Source organism: Theobroma cacao, chromosome 10 (genome assembly GCF_000208745.1).
Source record: "Theobroma cacao cultivar B97-61/B2 chromosome 10, Criollo_cocoa_genome_V2, whole genome shotgun sequence".
Taxonomy (NCBI): Eukaryota; Viridiplantae; Streptophyta; class Magnoliopsida; order Malvales; family Malvaceae; genus Theobroma; species Theobroma cacao.
Window position 1 is genome coordinate 18,591,895 of NC_030859.1, and position 23,554 is coordinate 18,615,448.

The 23,554-nt window shown below is 34.3% G+C and overlaps 2 protein-coding genes across 2 annotated transcripts; both read left to right on the forward strand.

The window, feature by feature from the left end:
- Nucleotides 3,353-4,105, forward strand: LOC18587161 (sigma factor binding protein 1, chloroplastic). Its single transcript, XM_007010855.2, has one exon. It carries the CDS (start codon nt 3,553-3,555, stop codon nt 3,985-3,987), a length of 435 nt encoding a protein of 144 aa, XP_007010917.1. The 5' UTR covers nt 3,353-3,552; the 3' UTR covers nt 3,988-4,105.
- Nucleotides 8,208-22,611, forward strand: LOC18587162 (E3 ubiquitin-protein ligase KEG). The gene is made up of 16 exons (XM_018129309.1): nt 8,208-9,004; nt 11,689-12,051; nt 12,172-12,402; nt 12,605-12,730; nt 12,832-13,168; nt 13,260-13,417; nt 14,423-14,580; nt 15,492-15,613; nt 15,749-15,883; nt 17,829-17,953; nt 18,093-18,197; nt 18,295-18,528; nt 19,393-19,726; nt 19,860-20,048; nt 20,165-20,470; nt 20,786-22,611. Exons 1-16 carry the CDS (start codon nt 8,208-8,210, stop codon nt 22,022-22,024), a joined length of 4,959 nt encoding a protein of 1,652 aa, XP_017984798.1. The 3' UTR covers nt 22,025-22,611.

Consider the following 23,554-nt stretch of genomic DNA (forward strand, 5'->3'; position numbering starts at 1 on the left):
CTAACAACGACTGAGTAATAACTGAATTTATGTATTTTAAAAAATTAAAATAAAATATTCATTTTAAAAATTAATAAATTTATATATAATTTTAATTAAAATTTAAAAAATAAAAATATTTTACCCAAATTTTATCCACAAATTTTGGTCTCAAAGTCTCAAACCAAACCCAAAAGAAACCTTTATTGAATGTGTACTGACTTGGCAAGCCCCTTTTTTCTTGACTGTACGGTGGAGAACCGGATAGAATAAAAAATAGAGAGTCCCGCAATTAACGCTTTCTCTGTCGAAGGGCAACAACGTTTCAGTCATGAAAGAGACCCTTAAAGACGTCGTTGAGTATGTCAGCATGATGTTTTCTGACGACTTTTCTTATGATCCGGCGGTAGCCGTTATACCACGTAGTTGGGGCGTAAATTGTAAAATAGGGGAACAATTAATTTCTTTTTGACTTTTGAGGACAGAACGGAAATTAATTCGTCAAAAAGGTAAGTAAATTGCAATCAAGCCTGGACCCAGCCAGCTTCCAGATGGTACTAGACAATGGAGACCACGTTATTGGTTTTTTTCTTTAACTAATATATTTTATTTAAAAAATTAAATTTCAATTCTTTTTATTTAAATAAAAAATATCTCATTTCTCTTTCTGATTAAGTTTCAAAGAAATTCAGATAGGAATTATGTTATATGCACTCATACTTTCTTATTTATGGTTTATGCTTCTAATCATCACATATTATCACCAGTGATCCGATGGAGTTAAAGTGGTGGTAAGAAGATGGTTGTCATTTTTTAATTTTTAATTTTTATTATTTATATATAATTTAAAATATATAGTATAATTATCTTAATAGTTATGATTTAGTTACCTATCATATAAAATCTTGAATCTGTCACTGGACATTATATTGAAATTTACGTAAAAATTTTAATTTGTGTACATGCAGAAAAAAATTTAGAAAAAATAAAGGGATATGAATTAATTTATGTTTAAGTTGTTATCATATGATTCATTTTGATAATAGAAAACTAAATAAAATGAAAATTGTATGTACATGAAACTTAGGAAAACTTTTTTTTTCTTTCTAAATTAAAGGCAATAAGTTTTTTTATTATTGTGATTTCATATTTTTAATGATCTTTTGTTAAAAATTTGACATGTAATTACTTAACTAACTGCATTTTTTATTGAGGTTAAACTTTGAATTATCCATTAGTGCAGTTTAATTTAAGATTTAATGGGCATCCTTTGTCAATCGCATTTTTTTCATTTTAAAATTTAAACTTGAGATTACAAATTAATAATTTTAAAATTTAATAATTAACAATACCTTGCATATTAGAATTTAAAATCCCGACTTGAAAACCTTATCTTCAAATCCTAAGACAGACAATGAAATTTTTAAGACGAAGAACTTATTTTTTTATCTTCTTTTTTATTATGTAATCTAAAGTCAAATGATGGGTGAGTCTTGATATATACTGAACAAATAAAAAAAATACAAATCTTCATTCAAAGATTTCAAGATCAATTTTTTGAATAGAAATACATGCATGCATCACATATATGATTGAATCAAATATTTAATGTTTTAAGTACAAAAATCTAGAAGCATGTGCACTTAATTTCCTTAACTAACTAAGTTTCCTATATTTTCCTTTTTAAAAATTTTTCCACCTTTAGTTTATCTTTAGCAAGTATCAAGGACAGAAAGTCATGGTCATCATAATTAAGATTAGATTACATGAGGCTTGATTCTTAAGAAATAGTAATACTTTAGTACAAGTATGGCTTTGTGAAATTAGACTAAAAAAAAAAATCTTTGTCATTGAATTTTGTTTTAGTTAGAAATTCAGGCAGATTTTTAGTCTACCTTTTCCTTAAATAAGAAAAAAAAACAACATAGGTAAATGCTAAAGGGTCTAGAAGTTCAACATAAGAAAATTCTTTTAAATTCCTTTTTTTTATACTAAAAGGGAAACGGTAATTCAAATCTTATGAGATTTTATCTAGGAATGTCAATGAGTTGGCTTTGTACAGGTACATATGAGTATTTGACCTAATAATATAGAATTTTAGTATCTTATATTCGGATTTTGAATGAGATCGAATAGAATTTTTAATATCGATCTCTAGTTTGGGTATCACTTTTAATATACCCGTTATCTGAATCTGATTATATTAATTTTTAAAAATTATTAAGAATATGATACCTTAAACCTGATTATACATAAAAAAATACTTTAAAATTCTTTATTTTTTGTAATAATGGGATAAAATATATTAAAATCTTAAAATGTTTTATTTTAGCTTCTTAATTAATTTTCTTTAACAGACGGAACATTTTCCTCAACAGAAGTTTCTCAATATGAACATGATGCCAGTTGATTGCGGTCCCCTTAACATCTATGTCATGAAGAGAATAATAATGATGATGATTGTGTATTAAGTCCTCTATTCTTTAACCCACGATTGGAATTTAAAATTTCCATTTAAATTGAATTGTCATTATCATTTGAATTAAATTCAAAACACGTATCTATCCTATCTCTCATACTGATAATATTTTCCTATTAAATTAAACAAATTAAAAAAATTACAAATATGTTATCACAATCTATATTTCGATGATTATTAAACAAAAACCATTCTCAAACCTTTAATTTCACTTGTTAATAAGGCAACAACACGTAATATGTTAAATATTATATAAAATTAATTTATATACCGATAATGTAATAAACATAAATCATAAACCATATTACTCTGTACCTCTCTTACACACATGTCTCCAATGCATATGATTGTTTATTTATAAATACTATATTAAATATAGTAATTAACAGTTTATATTACTAATTATATGATAACTAACTAATTAAACAAATTTCTTTAGATAAACATTGGTTCATATACTATACTTGATAACTACAATTGATCACACAATTCTAGACACATGTGCAAGCTTTCAATCAAAAGGAAAGACAAACTTGGAAAAAAACAGAAGAGAAAGAAAAACAAACACAAAGTAAAGATAAACAATGTCGACAGAGTAGCAGCCACAATAAAAACCGAGAAAAATATAGTAGGAAATACACTTTCCCTAACCAATCAAATTCTGCCACATCAAGATATTTTTGGCCCCCTGCCCGCTATTTCCATACCAATCCAAGGTCCAAGTTTTCCATGGTCACAAGAGTCTGCGCACGTGTTCTATATCCATTTCTTGCTAGTTACAATGAACAATGAACCCTAATGTCTCTTTCGGAAGCTTTACCCTATTGCCTTTTAGCCTATGAATACACAAAGCTTACGGGTCATTTAAGTATCTCTCAAGAATCCTCTTTAATATTTTTCTATACCCTTGTTTCTTGTAACCTTCCTTTTTCCTTTATGCCATGTTCCTTCCACGAAATCACCTTTCTTTACTATAATAATTCCCCATTGTCGTACCATTATATAAACCCCTAAACGTAGTTAAATTATTTCCCATATCCATCATCAACCATATCTTATTATACATAAGTACATGCTACTTTCCTTTTTCTTCCATGGATGTACAAGGAGTTCGCCGCATGAAACCCCACAAGAAGCATTCAAAGAGAAGCAACTCTAAGAAAGATATCAAAGTGGTTTACATTTCAAGTCCCATGAAGGTCAAGACATGTGCCTCGCAGTTCCGGGCTTTGGTGCAAGAACTCACCGGGAAAGACTCCGATGTCTCCGTCCAGTTCATGGACAACTACGGCAGCTCTGAAAATTCTCCGACCCATTCAGACGTGACGACGACGACGACAGAGAGGGTTGTTGATGATGATCGTGTGGTTAGGGGGTTGCCTTTGGGGAATTCCAACCATGAATTCTCTGTGTTTGAGCCATTTGACGATGGACTTATCATGGAAGGGAGTTTCTTGGGGATGTTTACATCAAGTTTGCTTCATGATCCTTCTCAGCTTGAGGCTGTTAGAAGCTTTGATTCAATTTAATTAATTTAAAAATATGTAATTATATAGTCATAGTCTCTATCTAGTTAATTATTATATATATAATTATATGTACGTATTTATCAGAAATAATTCATATTAATTTCATTGAGAGTTCGATTAAAACATGAAATCGAAAAAAAAATTGCTTTATTATTTTATCAGTGATATGATCATATCACTAATTTACTATCTCTTTTTCATAATTAAATTATTGTTTTATTTTGTCCAAGACATTATTTTAATGTTGGCCAATTTCTTACTTCCAAAATGTTTATCTAACTCAAGCCAAAATGTTTATGCATATGCCAAAATTTTGGAAACTATAGTAAAATGGGGGGAAAAAGTACAAAAAGTAACTAAATATTGATTATTTGGGTAGTTTAATGGGGAATAAAATGATTTCTTTGGACTTTTTTTTGAGTGGGTTATTAAAGTAAAGTGGATGATAACAAATTAAGTCAAAATTGCTACCCATTAAAGGTGAGTTAATTATGACACTAAATAAATTAATACACCTCTCTTACACTAAATTATTATTATTATTATTATTATTATGTTAGCAGTATTTTTGCAAAAAAATTAGCATATTTGCTTTCGAGAACTTTATACTATATCGATATGACTTAACTCAAGTGATAAGGTTGAGATGAGATAAAGTTCAAATATAAAATTTAAGTTCAGTTGTATCTGTTCATCTTGTATTAAAAAAAAAATTCTTTCAACTAAAGTGGTAAGAGTAAGATGGGATGAAGTTCGGATAAAAATATTAAGTCCCCGTTGTACTCTTCCATGTTGTTTAAAAAAAAAAGAGAAAAGAGAACCCTTTCATATCTTTTGTTAAAATTTTGAAAGAAGAGATATAAAGAAAAAATGCAAATAGCGAATTTATCAACCGAATGGAACCTAAATATTATTTTAGATATGCACTGGGCTTAATAAATAAAAAAGACAATTTCATGTAATTAATAATTTATCATATTTGATCATAAATTGAAACCCAATCCCAAGTCAAGAAGATTTTTCTTTTTGTGTTGTTAAATTAAGTTCAAACTCACATTAACATTGTCTCTTAACCAAAATTGAGGGGAAAAGTTAGGCCCAAGAGCCCAAGACAACAACATGCAAGGAGCCAATAAACTTAATTGGGCTTGGGTAATGAACGCCCATTAGAAGATGAAATACAAATTGCACTTTTTTTTAACAAACATTTTACCTTTGTCTATCAAGGATTTGTAAATTGTAATGCCAAGAATAAGAGTTATACAAATTTGATCAAGTAGAATATCCCTTTTGTGAAATTGCTCATGTAGTTTTTTCCTATTTAGTATTTACAAGTGACTTATTTTTGTTTTCTTGCTAGCATAATTCATGGTATCTTTTTGATTAACGAAAAATTATATTGGTATCCTTATCATCAAAGTACACTTATAATTCAATCCACTGTTTTTTTTGAAAATGATAGCCACGTTCTTGTGTTGAATTTCCATTTAATGATCATAAAAGTAAAAATTTATAATTACAAGTATATATTACAATGACAATTAAGTATTACTATTTAAATAAAAATTAAAAAAATAAATCAAACAAATTAACATATAACTAGACATTTGACATAAAATTGGATTAGATCCACACATAATAATAAGAATAAGCAGTGATCGGTTGTAACCGCACAATCGACCGCAACGAACAATTTTAACCCTAAACGAATTAGTTTTTCGATGTTAATTGTAGCACTGGTTATGGTTATTGGTTTCTTCTATTAGTTAATGGTGGGAACTTTTCCCCCTTGAATTGATTGAAAAATCAATGCATTTTTTTTGAAAAAAAATTATTTTTGATATATTGGGGAGGGGGGTGGGATTCCTATTGTAAGCTTCATTAAACTCTATCTTTTGCCCTCGATCACTACTTTTTCAATTTCAAACCCTAAACACTAAATAGAGCCATCTTCACACTTCACTTGTTGCTATCTGCAACACTATCAGCAACCGCCGTTGCTTACTCGTAGCTGTGTTGCATCTACCTTTGCCAATCACCACTAATCGCCTCAACCTTCCTTGTCGCCCGCCTCAACCTTCTTCCTTACCCATTTATTTACAACATTCTAGTTAGGAGTGAGCAATGGTCAGTTGGAACCACACAACCGACTGCAACTGACAATTCCAACTACATCGGTTTTTCATGATGACTGGTCGACTTTGGTTGGTCATCTTTGAGCATCGGTTTGATTGGTTTTGGTTTCTCTTGAGACTGAAATTAATTGAGACTCACTCTTACATAATAAAACTTGAACCTAAAATTTATAATTTTCAATGATTATACACATGTGATTGTATGTTGTAAGAGTTTTTTTTTTTTTTAATTTATATGACAGTAACAAAAGATTGAAGAAATCAAATTTTAAATCTTAATGCTCCATTAGAAGGTTAATTAAAGGTGAGCAAAACTTAAATAAAATTCTTTAAGTACCTTTCTTCAAGTTCTCCCAGGCAAATACACCATATGTTAAATTGTTGATTTGCCCTACCCTCTACACCAATTTTATTTTGACAAATTAATAATGTTAAACACTTATTATATCAAAGAACCCAAGAAAATAGATTTAAGAAAAATCTTATATTAACATGTTATTTTGGTAAGTAAATTTTTATTAGGATGATTATAGGTTACATGGTTGTAAAGGTATTTTTGTCATTTAAATGTCAAATGGAATTTAATTTTCATTTAATTTTTATATGAATAAAAAGACATTTCCTCAATACTATGGTTCCATGCAATTTAAAGGATCATTTTGGTATGCCATTCAAATGTCGAATACTATTTTGACTCTTACTTAACAATAAGTCAATTTTCCACAAAAGAAAAAGTCAATTTAGAATTAAATTCTGATTTTTCCAACAAAATATTTCAGCAGAATTAGGGTACTATCAGGTGTAATTAGGAAGTCTATTTCAAGAAAATTGAATGCGGTACCATATAAATAGGGGATAATTCCATTATCAGCCATGTAAGTTATCATGATTTTACAATTGAGTCCTATATTAGTATTACATCCTAACACTAATTAATCCAGATATTCTAATTTTTCTTTCTTTTTATTTATTTAAAAAAGGACAATAAATTCTTCCATTTTTTTCCCTATTCCTTCATACCAAATACACCATGTAAAAAAAAAACCCTTTATTTTTATTTTTTTAATGCTGGAAATAAGAATCTTACAAACCCATTGTCCAAATGGAAGGCCATGATTGGATAGATCATAAATAATTCCACCATCCTTTGCCAAAGTTAGTTAGTGCTCCCTTTTCTCCATATTTCTCCAGCCTAGCTCCCATTGTTCCCTTAGTACAAACCCCCCAAAAAAATAAAAAAAATAATAATTTGAATTAATTTTTTTACATGTAAAATTAAGTTATATAATAAAAAGAAAATTTTCTATCTTCTCTTTCATCTTAAAATTCAAACTTCACACTTTTAAAATCGAAGTGCTAAATTTTAATCATGGAAATATTTTTTCTAATCAATTTTTCTTTTGGTATGAGAAAAAATAAAAACAAAAAAAAACTCAATAAATTATGCAATCAGTTATTATATTTTATCAAAATGATGAATTTGATTTTTACATAATAATTTATATAAATTAAATTTTTATACTTTTTGAAATTAATAATATTAATCCAATCATTAACAGTGTTAAAAAATTTTCATTATTTATATCAATTTATATTTTTACTACTTTTTTTTATATTAAAAGAAAATATAATAAAAAAATCAATAGAAGGAAAAAGTAAACAAGGCTGAGGAATCAGGTTGGTGAGAGGGGGAGAGAGAGACATAACACATAAACTCAATAAAGTCACCAAAGTGAAAACAGCTTCAGACTTCAGCAGCCAAACCCAAACTCAAAACTCCCAAAGAAAATAAAATAAAATAAAAAAAATGAAAAAAGGAACAAATCCTTTTACTTCCTTTTAAAAAACCCTCATTTTCTCTCTCTAGAAAAACCTTTCTTTCTCTCATCTGAATTCTTCTCTTTGTATTTATTAATCATAAGTTTTATGATCTGTTTTTAGACCTTCATATTCCCTTTTAATGGATCTGCCATTTCCCCTTCTCTCGTGACTTCTTCCTCTTAAAAAGTGGGTTTTTTAATTGATATTACTAATTTCCTGTTTGGGTTTTGAGGATTTTTTTTTATTTTCTGGGTAAAAGGAGAAATGAAGGTAGCCTGTTGTTCGGTTTGCCAAACTCGGTACAACGAGGAAGAGAGAGTTCCTTTGTTGCTTCAATGTGGTCATGGGTTTTGCAAGGAGTGTCTTTCCAAAATGTTTTCGGCTTCCCTTGATACTTCTCTGCCGTGTCCCCGATGCCGCCACGTGTCCCTTGTCGGTAACTCGGTCCAGGCTTTGAAGAAGAATTATGGGATTTTAGCTCTTCTTGACTCGAACTCCAACTCAGGGTCGAATTTGAGGAACGATTTCGATTGCGATTACACGGATGATGAAGAAGATGATGATGAAGAGAGAGAGGGTGATGATGAAAATGGGGATTTTTTCGATGACTTGGCAGGTGGCCGGATTAACCGTGGATCACATGCTTCGAGTTCCGGTGGTGCTGCCGGATGCGGGCCGGTGATCGAACTGTCAGCTCATCCGGGACTAAGGTTGGTTAGGAAGATAGAAGGGAAAGGGGAAGGAAAAGGAGGGAGAGCGGGAGTGGAAACGTGGGCAGCGGTGATTAGTGGGACCCAAGGCGGGGCAGGAAGAAGCCTGTGTAAGCATAAGGTGGCGGTGAAGAAAGTTGGGGCAATGGAAGGGATGGATGGGGAATGGGTACAAGGTCAACTTGACAGTTTGAGGCGTGCATCAATGTGGTGTAGGAATGTTTGTACTTTCCATGGAGTTGTTAGGTTGGAAGATGGTAGTTTGGGGATTGTTATGGATAGGTGTCACGGGTCGATTCAATCTGCAATGTTGAACAATGAAGGGAGACTTACTTTGGAGCAAGTTCTAAGGTTTTGTTTTTAAATTTTGGCAATTTTTTTTTGGTTTAATGACATTTTGTTTGGTGTTCATTTTGTGAAATGGTTTTGATTATGTTGACTTTGGTAGATGGTATTTTACAACTTATTCTCTTGTTGCTAAAAAAATATATATATAAAGTTGATAGGTTGCTCTTAGGCCAGGGCAAAATGTGCCTTTTGCCGAGACTCTTTATTGTCAGGCTGAATGAACCTTAACCTTTGAGCTGTTCCCCTTTGGTATTGGTCTTCTAATTTTAATGTTGGTTTTGTAGACTAGGGCAGATGAGAGCAAATCTTGATGTTTTATGCAGATTTTCTTTTTGTTGTTGATGCGTGGGAAGTTGTTGCAATATGTTGGGTTGTGTTATTCGGTTGAAAAGGGTGACTTGCTAGATGTAGTGAATTCTTGTTGCCTTGTATGGAGTAGATTATAGTATTGTGATTCCAAGGGAAGTGGTTGAAAAAAAATAGTTTTCTTGCATTGTAGATATTTGTACATTGAATAGAACTTTACACTTTAGTGTCATTGGAAATGATTGTAGGGTGATCAATGTGTTTCCATGGAGGCTAAGATAGTTTGTATGGTAGTCTTTGATATCTCAAATATTTAACTTTTCTCGTTTACTTCACTTTTAATGTATATATGCAGATTCTATGCAGATGCCAAAGGATTTAAACATTTTAACTTTGACCACTTAATGAAAATTCCTAGTCCATGTGCTTGTTGATTGACATATTTGGTATGAATATTCTACTCCTTATCTGCAAAAGCCTCGTCGTCGAGTGATAGGTGCATCCTGACCAAGGATATTCTATATGTATTGAGTATGTATTATTTCAAGTTACTTCTGATAATTAGTCGGTAATGTCTATGAGCCATTCATCATGATTACCATGTGAGTGTGGATGGATTTATGTCACTTTGTGTTTGTTGCAATCTGATTAAGATTGCCAGATGGGGCAAATGGGCAGTCTCTAATCACCAAGTCTTGGTTCATTCCCCCCCCCCCCCCCTAAAAGATGGTTACCTATTGCAAGGATGCAGGAGAGGCTGTGTTCAAGCAATGTTATATATTTAAGGGAAAAAAATTGGGGGTTATTCGGTTTTGATTGGTGATATTTGCCTGGGGTATTGTGGAAGAAGATGATTTAATGCTTACGTTTTTACAATTGGGATCATGCCACAATTAGACGGGTGGAGGAAAATATTTTGCAGGCCTTGAAGTAATGTTAGTGTTTTAAATGTGACAAATTCTGCATGATCCATAAAATGAAACTGGTACATACGTTCATTTATGCTATAGTACTACTAAATTTTCCTTTCACTGCTGAAATTAATGTAGGAGCTATTAGTGCAGGTATGTCTTTTTATTTGCATTAAATAAGGAGAAGAAAATTGTAGTTATATGTAACCTTGATTACCGAACTGCTAAGCAAGAAAGGAGCTACAAAACAAGAAGGCCTATTTTTATTTGAGATTGCAAAATATCACTGGGGATTTATCAATAGTGCTAGGCCTCAGAAATAGCTTTAGCTATAATTGGCATTTGGCACTTTTATGTTAAGATTGCTTTGTTACCAATATTAGAATAGATGTACGATTTTAGCATTATTGCTATTGATTAGGCTCAACCTTTACGTGCTAGTTTCTGATGGATGTATTTAAGAAAGTAAACAAATAGAATTATAGGGATTTCTTAGACTTTAACGTCTTGCCGGATGATACTTGCCAGTTTTAGTCTAATCAAAGACTTTATCAGAGTATTGACAGGTTATTTCTCTTGTTTCTTGAAAATTTATTGACAACTTTATGAACAGTTCTTAAGTAAATAATATTACACTTTTCTATATTTTATATGAAAGGGACCACTTGACTTTTCAAATTTTCCTTCAACTGGAGGTTCTTACGTTGTGAACGCCATTTCCATTAGAGTTAAGGCTGAACCAAATTTGTCCTTTTGTAATTATTTTGAGAATGTTAACTTGGTGTGCATTGTTGTTACTGGTTAGAATGGTGAATCTATGAACACAAAACATGCAAATAATGCAAGGAATTTTCATTTTGATTGAAGTTCCTTAAGACACCCAAGACATTTTTCTAGGGGAATAGCTTTTCTTGTGATAAATGGTAGAATTTAACATCGTTACTTTGAGAGTAGAAAGAAGTAGCTAAAATTAATTTGAATTTTACTAAGAAATGCAAGTGCAAAAAAGTTCAAGAAGATAGTGAGAGGTATCAGTAATATGATATGTTGAAGTCTGTAGATTGATAAGATGAATGAATTGTTATGTATACATTTTTACTGACCATAGAAAATGTGAATGCAGCATTATTATGCATGGGAAAGATATATGTGGCACTTTATCTTTTTCCTTTTCCCCCTTTCTTAATGTTTTTATGCATAAGATTTCTTACAGTTTGTTATTAGAGCTAACTGTTGTAGCTATCATGTGTCATGCATTTTTCTGTTTCTGCATAATTATGATTTTTCCCTTTTTTTGATTTTAATTTTTTTTTTTCACTGGGTTGAGGCTGTATTAAATCACATCAAGTTTTTTCCTGTTTTACCAAGTCTATGCCTGTCTTTAGCATATTTAACATCTTAGATAATTAGCTATGATGATTATGTGGCTGTAATATTTTACATGACTTTGTGAGTGTTTGCCAAATGTAGATATGGAGCAGACATTACACGAGGGGTGGCAGAACTTCATGCGGCAGGTGTTGTTTGTATGAATATAAAACCATCTAATCTTCTTTTGGATGCAAGTGGTCATGCTGTTGTTTCTGATTATGGACTTGCTGCAATTCTGAAGAAACCTGCTTGCCGAAAAGCTCGAACTGAATATGATTCCTCAAAGATTCATTCGTGCATGGATTGCACAATGCTCAGCCCACATTACACTGCCCCAGAGGCATGGGAGCCAGTAAAGAAGTCACTTAATCTGTTCTGGGATGATGCAATAGGCATATCTGCAGAATCAGATGCCTGGAGTTTTGGTTGTACATTGGTGGAAATGTGCACTGGTTTCATCCCGTATGTGGAGCAATCTGTTTTTTCTTGTGTTACTCTTCTGTTTCTTTTTCTGTGTATGGATTTCCATGTTTTCATTAATGGTATGGTTTCATTGTAACACATCTGAATTTTTTTATGCAGTTGGGCAGGTCTGAGTGCAGATGAAATCTATCGAACTGTTGTTAAGGCTCGGAAATTGCCGCCACAGTATGCAAGTGTAGTAGGTGTAGGATTACCTAGGGAATTGTGGAAGATGATTGGTGACTGCCTGCAGTTCAAGCCATCAAAAAGACCAACATTTAATGCGATGTTGGCAATATTCCTCCGTCATTTGCAAGAGATACCACGCAGCCCACCTGCAAGCCCTGATAAGTAAGAACAGAATTTGGGTTGTTACCCATGCCTTTTTCCTCTATTGTTCTTTGTGATGCCTAGATAAAAGCTAATTGCTGGCCTTAGACACAGCTGATGCTTTTAATGTTGGTTATGCTTTTGTGTGGTTGTTTATTTATGAGAGACAGATTTTCAGTAAAATTAGTTGATAGTGTTTGATGAATTTTATTGGTGAATGCAGTGGCTTTGCCAAATTTCCTGGGTCAAATGCAGTGGAGCCGCCACCCATGTCTGATTTGGAGGTTTTACCTGAAAATCCTAACCATCTGCATCGGCTTGTTTCTGAAGGAGATGTGGGTGGCTTGAGGTTAGTGCACTTCATTTCAGACATGCTTTTAGCTCTCTTTTTTGAAAAACCTTAAGCTTCTTATCTTATTTTTGATATTCCCTTTTACTTTGTTTGTGCAGAGATTTTCTTGCAAAGGCTTCATATGAACATAGTGGCAGCTCAATTTCTTCACTTTTAGAAGCACAGAATGCTGATGGGCAAACTGCTCTTCACTTGGCCTGTAGACGAGGTAGTGCTGAACTTGTTGAGGCAATATTGGAGTACACAGAGGCAAATGTGGATGTTTTGGATAAGGATGGGGATCCCCCTCTTGTTTTTGCTTTAGCAGCTGGATCCCCAGAATGTGTGCTTGCTCTCATTAGGAGAGGTGCTGATGTTCAATCCAGGTTGAGGGATGGCTTTGGTCCATCTGTTGCCCATGTTTGTGCCTACCATGGTCAACCTGACTGCATGCGTGTAGGTCTTATGTCAATCAGATGTATATGGTTTTCTTGCTTCTTCCCCACTATTTTGAGTTATCTGGTTTATGTTGCTAAATGTCTAACAGGATTTGCTATTGGCGGGAGCTGACCCTAATGCAGTGGATGATGAAGGTGAATCTGTGCTTCATAGAGCTGTGGCCAAGAAGTATACAGAATGCGCACTTGTCATATTGGAAAATGGAGGCTGTAGATCAATGGCTTTTTTGAATTCAAAAAATCTGACGTAAGTACTCTGCTGCTCCACACCTGAGCGCTTAGTTGTTTTTAGTAGTAGAACACTAAATACATATTTGTTTCTCGTTTTCCCTTTCTGAGAGATGAAAGTCGTCAATAATGCACTTGTAGCCTTTCTGTTTAATTAGTCTAGAACTCTGTAAACTGAGTAAGTGATTTAACTTCACGATAGAATGACCTGCTTGATTAACTTTGGGTTAAAAATTACCAGCTTCCATTTTGTCTCTAACTTTTGAATGTATTTTTCTTATTGGTTTTTTTCATAGCTCTTGTTTTCATTTTTATAAACAGATCGCAATAATAATATGTTACCCTGCTAGATATTCGTCGATTTTGGGTGTTGAATTTGTGAACACCTTTAGACGAGATACCCTTGAACTTATCAGTCATCACTGATATTTTAATAGTCTACTCATGCAGGACAGATAACTGGTGAACAATCTCTCTTCTCAATTATGTTGGAGACAGATGCATGCATTGCCATTAGGGTTGTGTTCTATTATTTTGCCTTTGGTGTCTGCATATGAATCCAGTCATCTATTGGTTGATGCTTTGATTTCTAAACTTACTCATAATTGAAATATTACTTTATTGATATGCTTAGCTAGTGGCTTGTGGGGTATGGTTTAGGATACTGGCTTGAGAAGACAGGGATTACTACACGACTAATATGTAAATATCCATTCAAAGTGATCCCTTGAGAAAGTTAAAAAGAGCTTTAGGAAAATTTTGATCCTTTCATATACTGAATTGGTGGTTAAATCTTAATTTATTACTACTTTGACTTTCATTCTCTCTCGGGCAGTAAACATAGATTTGTCAAAGTAAAACTGGAATAATTGAAATAGGCTATCACATTTCAACTATTCTAGTCTGTTTCCTGTCTGCGCATATTACCACATTTTCTTTAGAATGTGACTGCATTAAGTTCTTAGCATTTAATTTTTCATTCTGTTTCCTGCTGCTGCTTCATATCTTGATTCATCATCATCAGACCATTGCATTTGTGTGTGGCAACATGGAATGTGGCTGTTGTCAAAAGGTGGGTGGAAGTTGCATCTCCAGAAGAAATTGCTGATACAATTGATATTCCCAGTCCTGTTGGCACTGCTTTGTGCATGGCAGCTGCTCTAAAGAAAGATCACGAAATAGGTAATGCAGCACTCTTGGATTGTCTTCTTTACGTAAATGGTCAGAAATTTCACTTTTAGAAGTAGTATCTAGTCAAATTTTCATCTTCAGCTATTCTTCACAGTTCCTCCAGTTAAAGTTAGGTAACGTTATTTAAGCCATGCTGTAACATCTTTGAATTGGGACACAGTTTTTGGTATAATGTATATTTCCTTAAAAGTCATAATGTGGTGTTTCATATGGTCATTGAAAACTCCAATTTAGGATTTTATTCGTTGTTATGAATTATGGGATTCTGTTGTTCAGGATTGGGATTGTAATTTCTGCATCGACTTACCATGTTGGTATAGATTACTCTAGAATTTTCTGTGTGGTGTTCTTTTTTGGCCAAGATTTCTAGGAGTTCATGTTATTGTGCTTTGACTGGTTGTTGCTTTTTACTTTTTTACTAGCTGGTTTCTTGGTTGGAAATTTATTCCTAGTGGATTCTTTATAGTTCTCTATTTGATCTTATTTTCTTGAGGATTTTGATTAATAAAATTATGATTATTTTGTTTAATTTAAGCATGGATGCAAGGAATATGTTAAGAGAGATTCTTCCTCTTCTCCTTCCTTGAATTATTCTTCTCACTGTTGCTACAGCCTTTTTGGCATACCAGTTACAACACTGTTAGGACATCCTTAGTGTCTTTTCTGGTATTTGTTAGATTGTTTTCTTGTATGTCTTTCACATCCTTAAACCTTGATCTTTTTTTCAGGCAAACCATAACCTACTAAACTCTTCAACCACCTCTGTTACCACCCTTCAAGGCCTACTACCATACCTTGGTTTACTTCATTTTTTCTTGGCAATGTTGTGTCCATCTTTTTAACCACATGAATTTGTATTATTCAGTAGTGATGATATGATTCATTCATAAAACTGCTTGTAGAGGGTAGGGAACTGGTGCGAATATTGCTTGCAGCTGGGGCAGATTGCACTGCCCAAGATTCTCAACATGGGAGAACAGCGTTGCATACAGCTGCTATGGCTAATGATGTTGATTTGGTAAAAGTAAGCTACATAACTTCCTTTCTGTGAGGAGCACTTAATTGGCCTTTTTCTTTGATAATTTGATTCCTTTTCATGCATCAACGCAAATTTCTTCACATTTATTTATACAAGTTCTAATTTCAAACTGGTAAACAGATAATTCTTGATGCTGGAGTGGATGTGAACATCAGAAATGTGCACAATACAACACCCCTACACGTAGCTTTGGCCAGAGGGGCAACGTCATGTGTTGGGTTGCTTTTATCTGCTGGGGCAGATTGTAATTTGCAGGTTTCTACCCTCACTACCAAAAAATCTTTTCCATGGAATGCTTTGGCATATGTTTCCCCAAATCACGTAATTGGATTATGGACCTTTTTGTTAAGGAAGTAAATTAGTGTTTAATGCACAGATATTCACTATATACATGATCTAGGTCAATTGTATTTGGAGTCTTTGCTTTATTATTTTGGTAGTTGTTTGGGGTTCACATATTAGAGTTATTTTTTCTGATTATGTTGGTCTGAGGATGGTTTGATCTAAATTATAATGAATAACTCATTTTCTTGAAGAGCAAGACCAAGCCTCCATATAATAAAGAATTGGGTGCTTAGCAATTTAAGTAAACATAGTTCTTTGATGTAGAGCCCTACAGACACAGAAAATGATATATAAATAAATTGAAATATTAGACATGGAATGTGGCTAAATTAATTGCGTAATCATCCTATTAGGCATGCTAATTTAAAATGCAATGTGCTGGAGAGTACATGGCAGATGATGCTGAGAACTTGAGTAAGAATGAAGTGTGCTTATTTTTAGCAATTGTGTTGCGAGGGCATAATTTGTTGCACAAGGTCTATCTGCTGATTCTAGACAATGTCTTCCAGGAGAATGAAGGAGTGTTAACATATTAGATATTTTGAAAAGTATGCCTTCTCAGAGTTTCTAGTTGGTCAGGGTTGGGAAAGTTAGAGGTCTTAGGTTTTATGGTTGTAGAGGGTGGTTTAGGGTTAATAGTTGAATAAGGTTTGAAACGATTCTATCTGAGGCTGAAGTTGTGATAAACACGAAAACTAGGGTGTTAAGTCATAAGTTATAATTGGCAGTAATTGGTTGGAAAAGTTGTGCAATGTGTAGGGTGTGGGTTATAATAAAGGAGGATTAAATTTGGCTTTCTAAAAGAGAAGTTTAAGATGTTTTTGCTGTGCTCTTAACATTTACCTTTTTTGACATTGCTCGAGTATAAAAGCTAATGAAGTTGGGTAATTTGGGATAGTTAAAATTGTTGTAGGAATGGATGGGTCCCAATCTTTCTTTAAATTTGATAAATTGACACTTCCTTTTGGTCAATTACAGCGATGTGAAGAAGATTTGTTATTTGAGACCAGAGGGATCATAACTAGAACGGAACTTTTTGCTCAGAACAAAAGAATTTCTTGTTTATTGAAGAACCCTTGATTCAGGCATTGGCTTGCAAAAAGATAACATTGATCTACCCACGTAATAGATATGGCAAAAAGGAAAAAATGTGTTATCTTACAAGTTTTAAATAGTTTGGCACTTTATCATTCTTAAGTTCATGAAAAATTTTAATCCACAGCAAGCAAGAAATTTGGTGGTCTTTGTTTGACCAGGTTCAAAAGTTTTTAAGTCAAACTGTTCTATTAGTTGATACCTGACACAAGAAGTCAGCACAGATGTATCTGTACTTTATAGTGTTGCTCAGTGATTGTCTGACATGGTTACATGCTTGACATAGATACATCGCTTTTTTTTTGTTTTCCCTTATATTTGGAAGGTCATAACCCCATACTGGTTTGTTTTCAAGTGTTTGATATGACTCCAACACGGTTACATTAGGAAAAATTAACAGTTGGAGCAATGTAGTTTTAAAGTAAGGAGCAATTTGGCATCTAATATTTAAGTATTTAATGCAGTAATTAAAAAAAAGAATAAGATGATGCATGTGGTTGACTTAATAAATCTACCAAGTGCTCCATCAATCCTGATTGCTTTTTCAATCTGATGGTTATTTTAAAATAAAATAAATAAAAGGAATTGCAATTACAGTTGTTTAAGAGTGAGATAAAGGATAAATGGGACAGTGAGCTTGAGTTTTCAACATATGTCCAACAAGGGTGCTTAGGAAAAATTAAGAATCAGAGCAGCATGGGATGAGCTATTCTTTTCTTCTTGCAGTCCACTTATTCATTCTGTCTTTGCTGATCACCAGGGTGATGAAGGTGATAATGCTTTCCATATAGCAGCAGATACTGGAAAAATGATACGTGAAAATCTTGAATGGCTCATAGTTATGCTGAGAAATCCTGATGCTGCTGTTGAAGTCAGAAATCACAGGTCAGTTCTTGTTTATTGCTGTCATTTTTATTCATGTCTTTTCTTTGGTTCAATTTTTTTTGGCAGCACATTTTACACTGTAGAATCTTTATGTTGGATCCTTATATTACTAACATGGTGTCAATACATATGATGACAGTGGTAAGACATTACGTGACTTTTTAGAGACACTTCCCCGTGAATGGATTTCTGAAGATCTGATGGAGGCACTAACAAATAGGGGAGTTCATCTGTCCCCTACAATGTAAGGAGAAGGTTTACATCATTGTGCATGCATTCACATGATTTATTTATTTGTTTGTACTTTTTATGATGAGTCCTTTGTTCTTGATCTTATTCAGATTTGAAGTGGGTGATTGGGTGAAGTTCCGACGGAGAATCACTACACCTACATATGGGTGGCAAGGCGCCAGACATAAAAGTGTTGGCTTTGTGCAAAATGTGGTGGATAGAGACAATCTTATTGTCTCATTTTGTTCTGGAGAGGCTCGTGTGTTGGTAAATGAAGTTGTGAAAGTGATTCCTTTGGACAGAGGGCAGCATGTTAAGCTTAGAGAAGATGTCAAGGAGCCAAGGTTTGGATCATTTTAGTTTCTTATTTATTGTAGGCAGTTTCTTTGGTCTTTTAAGTATCCTAGGGCTGGGATATGGAGGGGCCTAAACCCTATGCTTTTCCATTTATTACCTGGAATGGGAACTTTGCTAAACTCTCGACAAATATGGTATTATCTTTGAAGGTCCATGCTGTTGCCTTAGTGTTCCAAAACCGTAACCAAAACCATTTGGAAATGGCATGTGTAATCTTAGGATATTTTGAGTATTTTTGTTAAAGTAGGATGACAGTATTATTTGTGATCTTTTTAATTATCATATAACATAAAATTAGTATAAACATATTATATATAAGTGGAGAGTGGTGATGAGATTCCCCTGGGTAAATGGTAATGGATGTCAGCATAATGTCTCGGCCATTTACTTTCTTTATCTGATGTGATAGGCATGTTGTTTATGTGTCTCTTAGTCGCTGTGTGTATATTCTGTTCTTAAGGGGCAACAATGAACAGTAGTATAATCCTTCTGCATTTGGATGCTTAGCTTGTACTTAGGTTGGTACCCCCTTGGCAGGTTTTTACTATTTTCTTCTTAGCTGTCAAAAAGAAAAGAGACAAGGATTCATGCTTCCACAGTCTTTTCAATGTTTCTGAGAGACAGAAAGCCATTATGGATTTTCCTGATTTTTATCCTCTTGATCTTACAATTGATCTGAATCTATACATTAGAAGCCAGTGGATTATATGTTTAATCTACTCTTGAAGTTGTACTTCTGCCCTTTGGATGCTGGCATCCGATTAACTTAATTGAATGGCTTGATCATCGATAATTAGTTTATATATTTTCAGGACAGTTTGATCTAATGAATAGATTCTTTCAATCTTCAGGTTTGGCTGGCGTGGTCAAGCACGTGACAGCATTGGAACTGTCTTATGTGTTGATGATGATGGGATTTTGCGTGTTGGCTTTCCTGGAGCTTCTAGAGGATGGAAAGCTGATCCTACAGAAATGGAAAGAGTTGAAGAATTCAAGGTTGGGGATTGGGTTCGTATTCGTCCAACTCTTACAACAGCAAAGCATGGCTTAGGATCTGTAACACCTGGGAGCATCGGTATAGTATATTGTGTTAGACCAGATAGTAGTCTATTGTTGGACTTGAGCTATCTTCCAAACCCTTGGCATTGTGAACCAGAGGAGGTTGAGCCCGTTACTCCATTCAGGGTATATAAGAGACTTCAAACTTTCTTTATCGATGGTGTTATAAAGCTTTTCTATTTACTTTATTTCTTTTTCTTCTTTAGTTGAAACTGGTTCTTCTTACTTAGAAAAAGTAATATGTTGTTTGATTTTATAGATTGGTGACCGGGTGTGTGTGAAGCGATCTGTCGCAGAACCGCGATATGCTTGGGGTGGTGAGACCCATCATAGTGTTGGAAGAATTAGTGAGATAGAGACTGATGGGCTTCTTATGATTGAAATACCTAATCGACCAATCCCATGGCAGGCTGATCCCTCTGACATGGAAAAGGTCGAGGATTTCAAGGTAATTACCTGCCCCTTTCTCAATGTAGTCAATGGACTATTTATTGAGGGTTTTTTTTTTTGGGCCACACATGTTATGATTTTAAAGAATCTTCTGTATATTTTCATTAAGAGCAGGTTGGCGATTGGGTTAGAGTAAAAGCTTCAGTATCCTCTCCAAAGTATGGATGGGAGGACATTAATCGCAACAGTATTGGCATAATTCATAGCTTAGAGGAGGATGGTGATATGGGTATTGCTTTCTGCTTCAGAAGCAAGCCTTTTATTTGCTCTGTCACTGATGTAGAGAAAGTGCCTCCTTTTGAAGTGGGACAAGAGGTTCATGTTGTGCCATCTGTCAGTCAGCCACGACTTGGATGGTCAAATGAAACTCCAGCAACTGTTGGAAAAATTGTGCGAATTGACATGGATGGAGCTTTAAATGTAAGCATGCTGCTCATCTTTGAGCGCAACCTTTTTTTTTTTCTTTCCATTACTTTTTATCTGGAAGCAAATAAGCTGGTCTCATGTTATTAGATGTCCTTCATTCTGGCAGCTTTTTTGTGTTTTTTTGTTTTTTTTTTCCTATTGTCTGCATTGGGTGATTCATTTTGGGAAGATGTTGGACCACTATTTCTTTTGTTACAACATTGTCATTGTATCATTGTTGAGGGGATTCGACAATTATACTATATGTTGACTATTCTATATTCATTTATTGAATTGCTGTAATGGAGTGGTTTTCTTCGTGCTCTGCAGGTGAAGGTTGCTGGCAGGCATAGTTTGTGGAAAGTTTCCCCTGGAGATGCAGAAAGGCTTTCAGGATTTGAAGTTGGTGATTGGGTGCGTTCAAAGCCAAGCCTTGGCACTAGACCAAGTTATGACTGGAGCACTATTGGGAAAGAGAGTTTAGCAGTAGTGCATAGTGTTCAGGATACTGGATATCTAGAATTGGCTTGCTGCTTCCGGAAAGGTAGGTGGAGTACCCATTTCTCAGATGTAGAAAAGGTTCCAAGCTATAAAGTCGGGCAACATGTTCGGTTTCGAGCTGGATTAGTTGAGCCAAGGTGGGGCTGGAGAGGGACTCAGTCTGATTCACGGGGCATTATTACTAGTGTTCATGCTGATGGGGAAGTGAGAGTTGCTTTCTTTGGTTTGTCAGGGATGTGGAGAGCAGATCCTGCAGATCTTGAAATAGAACAGATGTTTGAAGTGGGAGAGTGGGTGCAATTCAGAGAAAATGCCAGTACTTGGAAATCTATTGGACCTGGTAGTGTTGGTGTTGTGCAAGGAATAGGGTATGAAGGAGATGAATGGGATGGAAGCACCATTGTTGCATTTTGTGGGGAGCAGGAAAAATGGGTGGGGCCTACTTCCCATCTTGAAAGAGTGGACAAACTCATCATAGGGCAGAAGGTTAGAGTAAAGCTCTCAGTGAAGCAGCCAAGATTTGGGTGGTCAGGTCATAGCCATACAAGTGTTGGAACAATAGCAGCAATTGATGCTGATGGAAAGCTGAGAATATACACTCCTGTTGGCTCCAAAACTTGGATGCTAGATCCATCGGAAGTGGAGCTGGTTGAGGAACAGGAACTTTGCATTGGAGACTGGGTTAGGGTTAGATCATCAGTTACAATCCCAACTCACCACTGGGGAGAGGTAACTCATTCAAGCGTTGGGGTAGTGCATCGAATGGAAAATGGAGACTTATGGGTGGCATTCTGCTTTATGGAAAGGCTATGGCTTTGTAAGGCTTTGGAGATGGAACGGGTTAGGCCATTTGAAGTAGGGGACAAGGTGAGGATAAGAGAGGGGCTTGTGACTCCTAGATGGGGTTGGGGAATGGAGACTCATGCCAGTAAAGGGCAGGTAGTTGGGGTTGATGCAAATGGAAAATTAAGGATTAAGTTTCAGTGGAGGGAAGGAAGACCATGGATTGGAGATCCTGCTGATATCATTCTTGATGACAGCACTTATGGCATGCTCAGCACCTCATGATTCATACCTTGCATTGTGTTTTTTGAGTTCATTCCTGAAGCTCGGAGACTTCTGGGTTTTAGCCTCTCTGCTTGATTGGAGCAGCAGGGGAGCTTCATTGCCACTGCATTGTGTGGACATACTGGCTCGAAACTCTATCCTGACCGCGGTGGGTGATTCAATTACAGGATTATTTATTGTTAATAAGTACAGAGATGCATATAGAGCATGAGAAGAAACTGGCTTGCCTCACTGTTAATTATAGGAAATACAAAGAGCAGCCAAGGGAAAAAAAAGGTAGCTATAGGCCTTGTATCTCATAGATGATGTTGGCTAGTTGATAAGCTGCTGAGGTATATATATAGATGAATATGGTCAATTTCATGTTATTTTGTACAAATTGAACCTTATAATCTTTCAGAGTTATTACTAGTTTTGAGTCCTTTTTAGCGCTCAAAATCTGTTTTGCCAGATTCTCAGCACTCCCACAAATAGCCAATGAACAAAGCTGGTTGATGTCTCTTCTCATTTGATTCTTGCTAGAAGTTGGGATACCTGATGTTTTCTTACACGAATTATGGGACCAATGTGGCAAGTTTAAATGCCTACGTTTGAAGCATTGAATTTTAATATTACAGACATTTGATTTAATGATAAGTACATCTCTTTTTTAAAAAATTGGGTTTCAATCGTATTCTCTGTAAATATATATAAAAAAATATTGAAATTTTTTCTTGAAATCAATAGAGCAAGGTTCAAGAACTTGACAATTGCTGCATGGTGTTATGGATCTCTTAGGGATAAGTAAGTGTTTCTTTCACTTAAGAGGCATGTTTTGAGTTGAAAATATAAATTCGTGACAAGTCATATTAGAATTTGTTCAATTTTTTAACTGATAGTGAGATTTTTTACGAGAGATATTAAGGTCAAGATAGGTTAGAGCAAAAGTACTTCTCTACGGATAAAAAAAATTAATACACTAAAGACTTACAATTATACGAGATAGTTGTACAATTATATGAGATAGAGTGTTACATATCTCGTCAATAATAGATAAGTAAATAAAGACTTTCCTTACAATGTGAACAGTGACATAATAGATGAATCAAAATGTTTGTTCTGACTTCCAAATTTTAGTCAAATTGAATATATTTTTTCAATAACAATATTTTGGTCGAGAATGTCAAATGTCAAACATTTCTTTCGATATTGGTAGAAATGATTTGTCTTTTAACCACTTGCAGATAAAGTCCCTAGTTTGATCCATGATGACTTTGCCATGGTAATCAAACTAGAGAAGCTCAGATGGTAAAGTGGAAAGTTCTGCAAATCTTTAACCATTAAAAACATGAGAGGAAAAGGAACTCATGTACAATCATTAGAGAAGTAGGCATTCCATAGGGAGACAACCATCAGGAGGAAACAGACTTGTATAAATAAACAAAAACAAGACATGGATCTTTTCTGCTTTCTTTTCTTTCTTTTTGCTTTCCCTTTTTTTTTTCTCTGTTGTTTTTTCTTTTCTTCTTTATTTCCAGCTATAGGAGATGG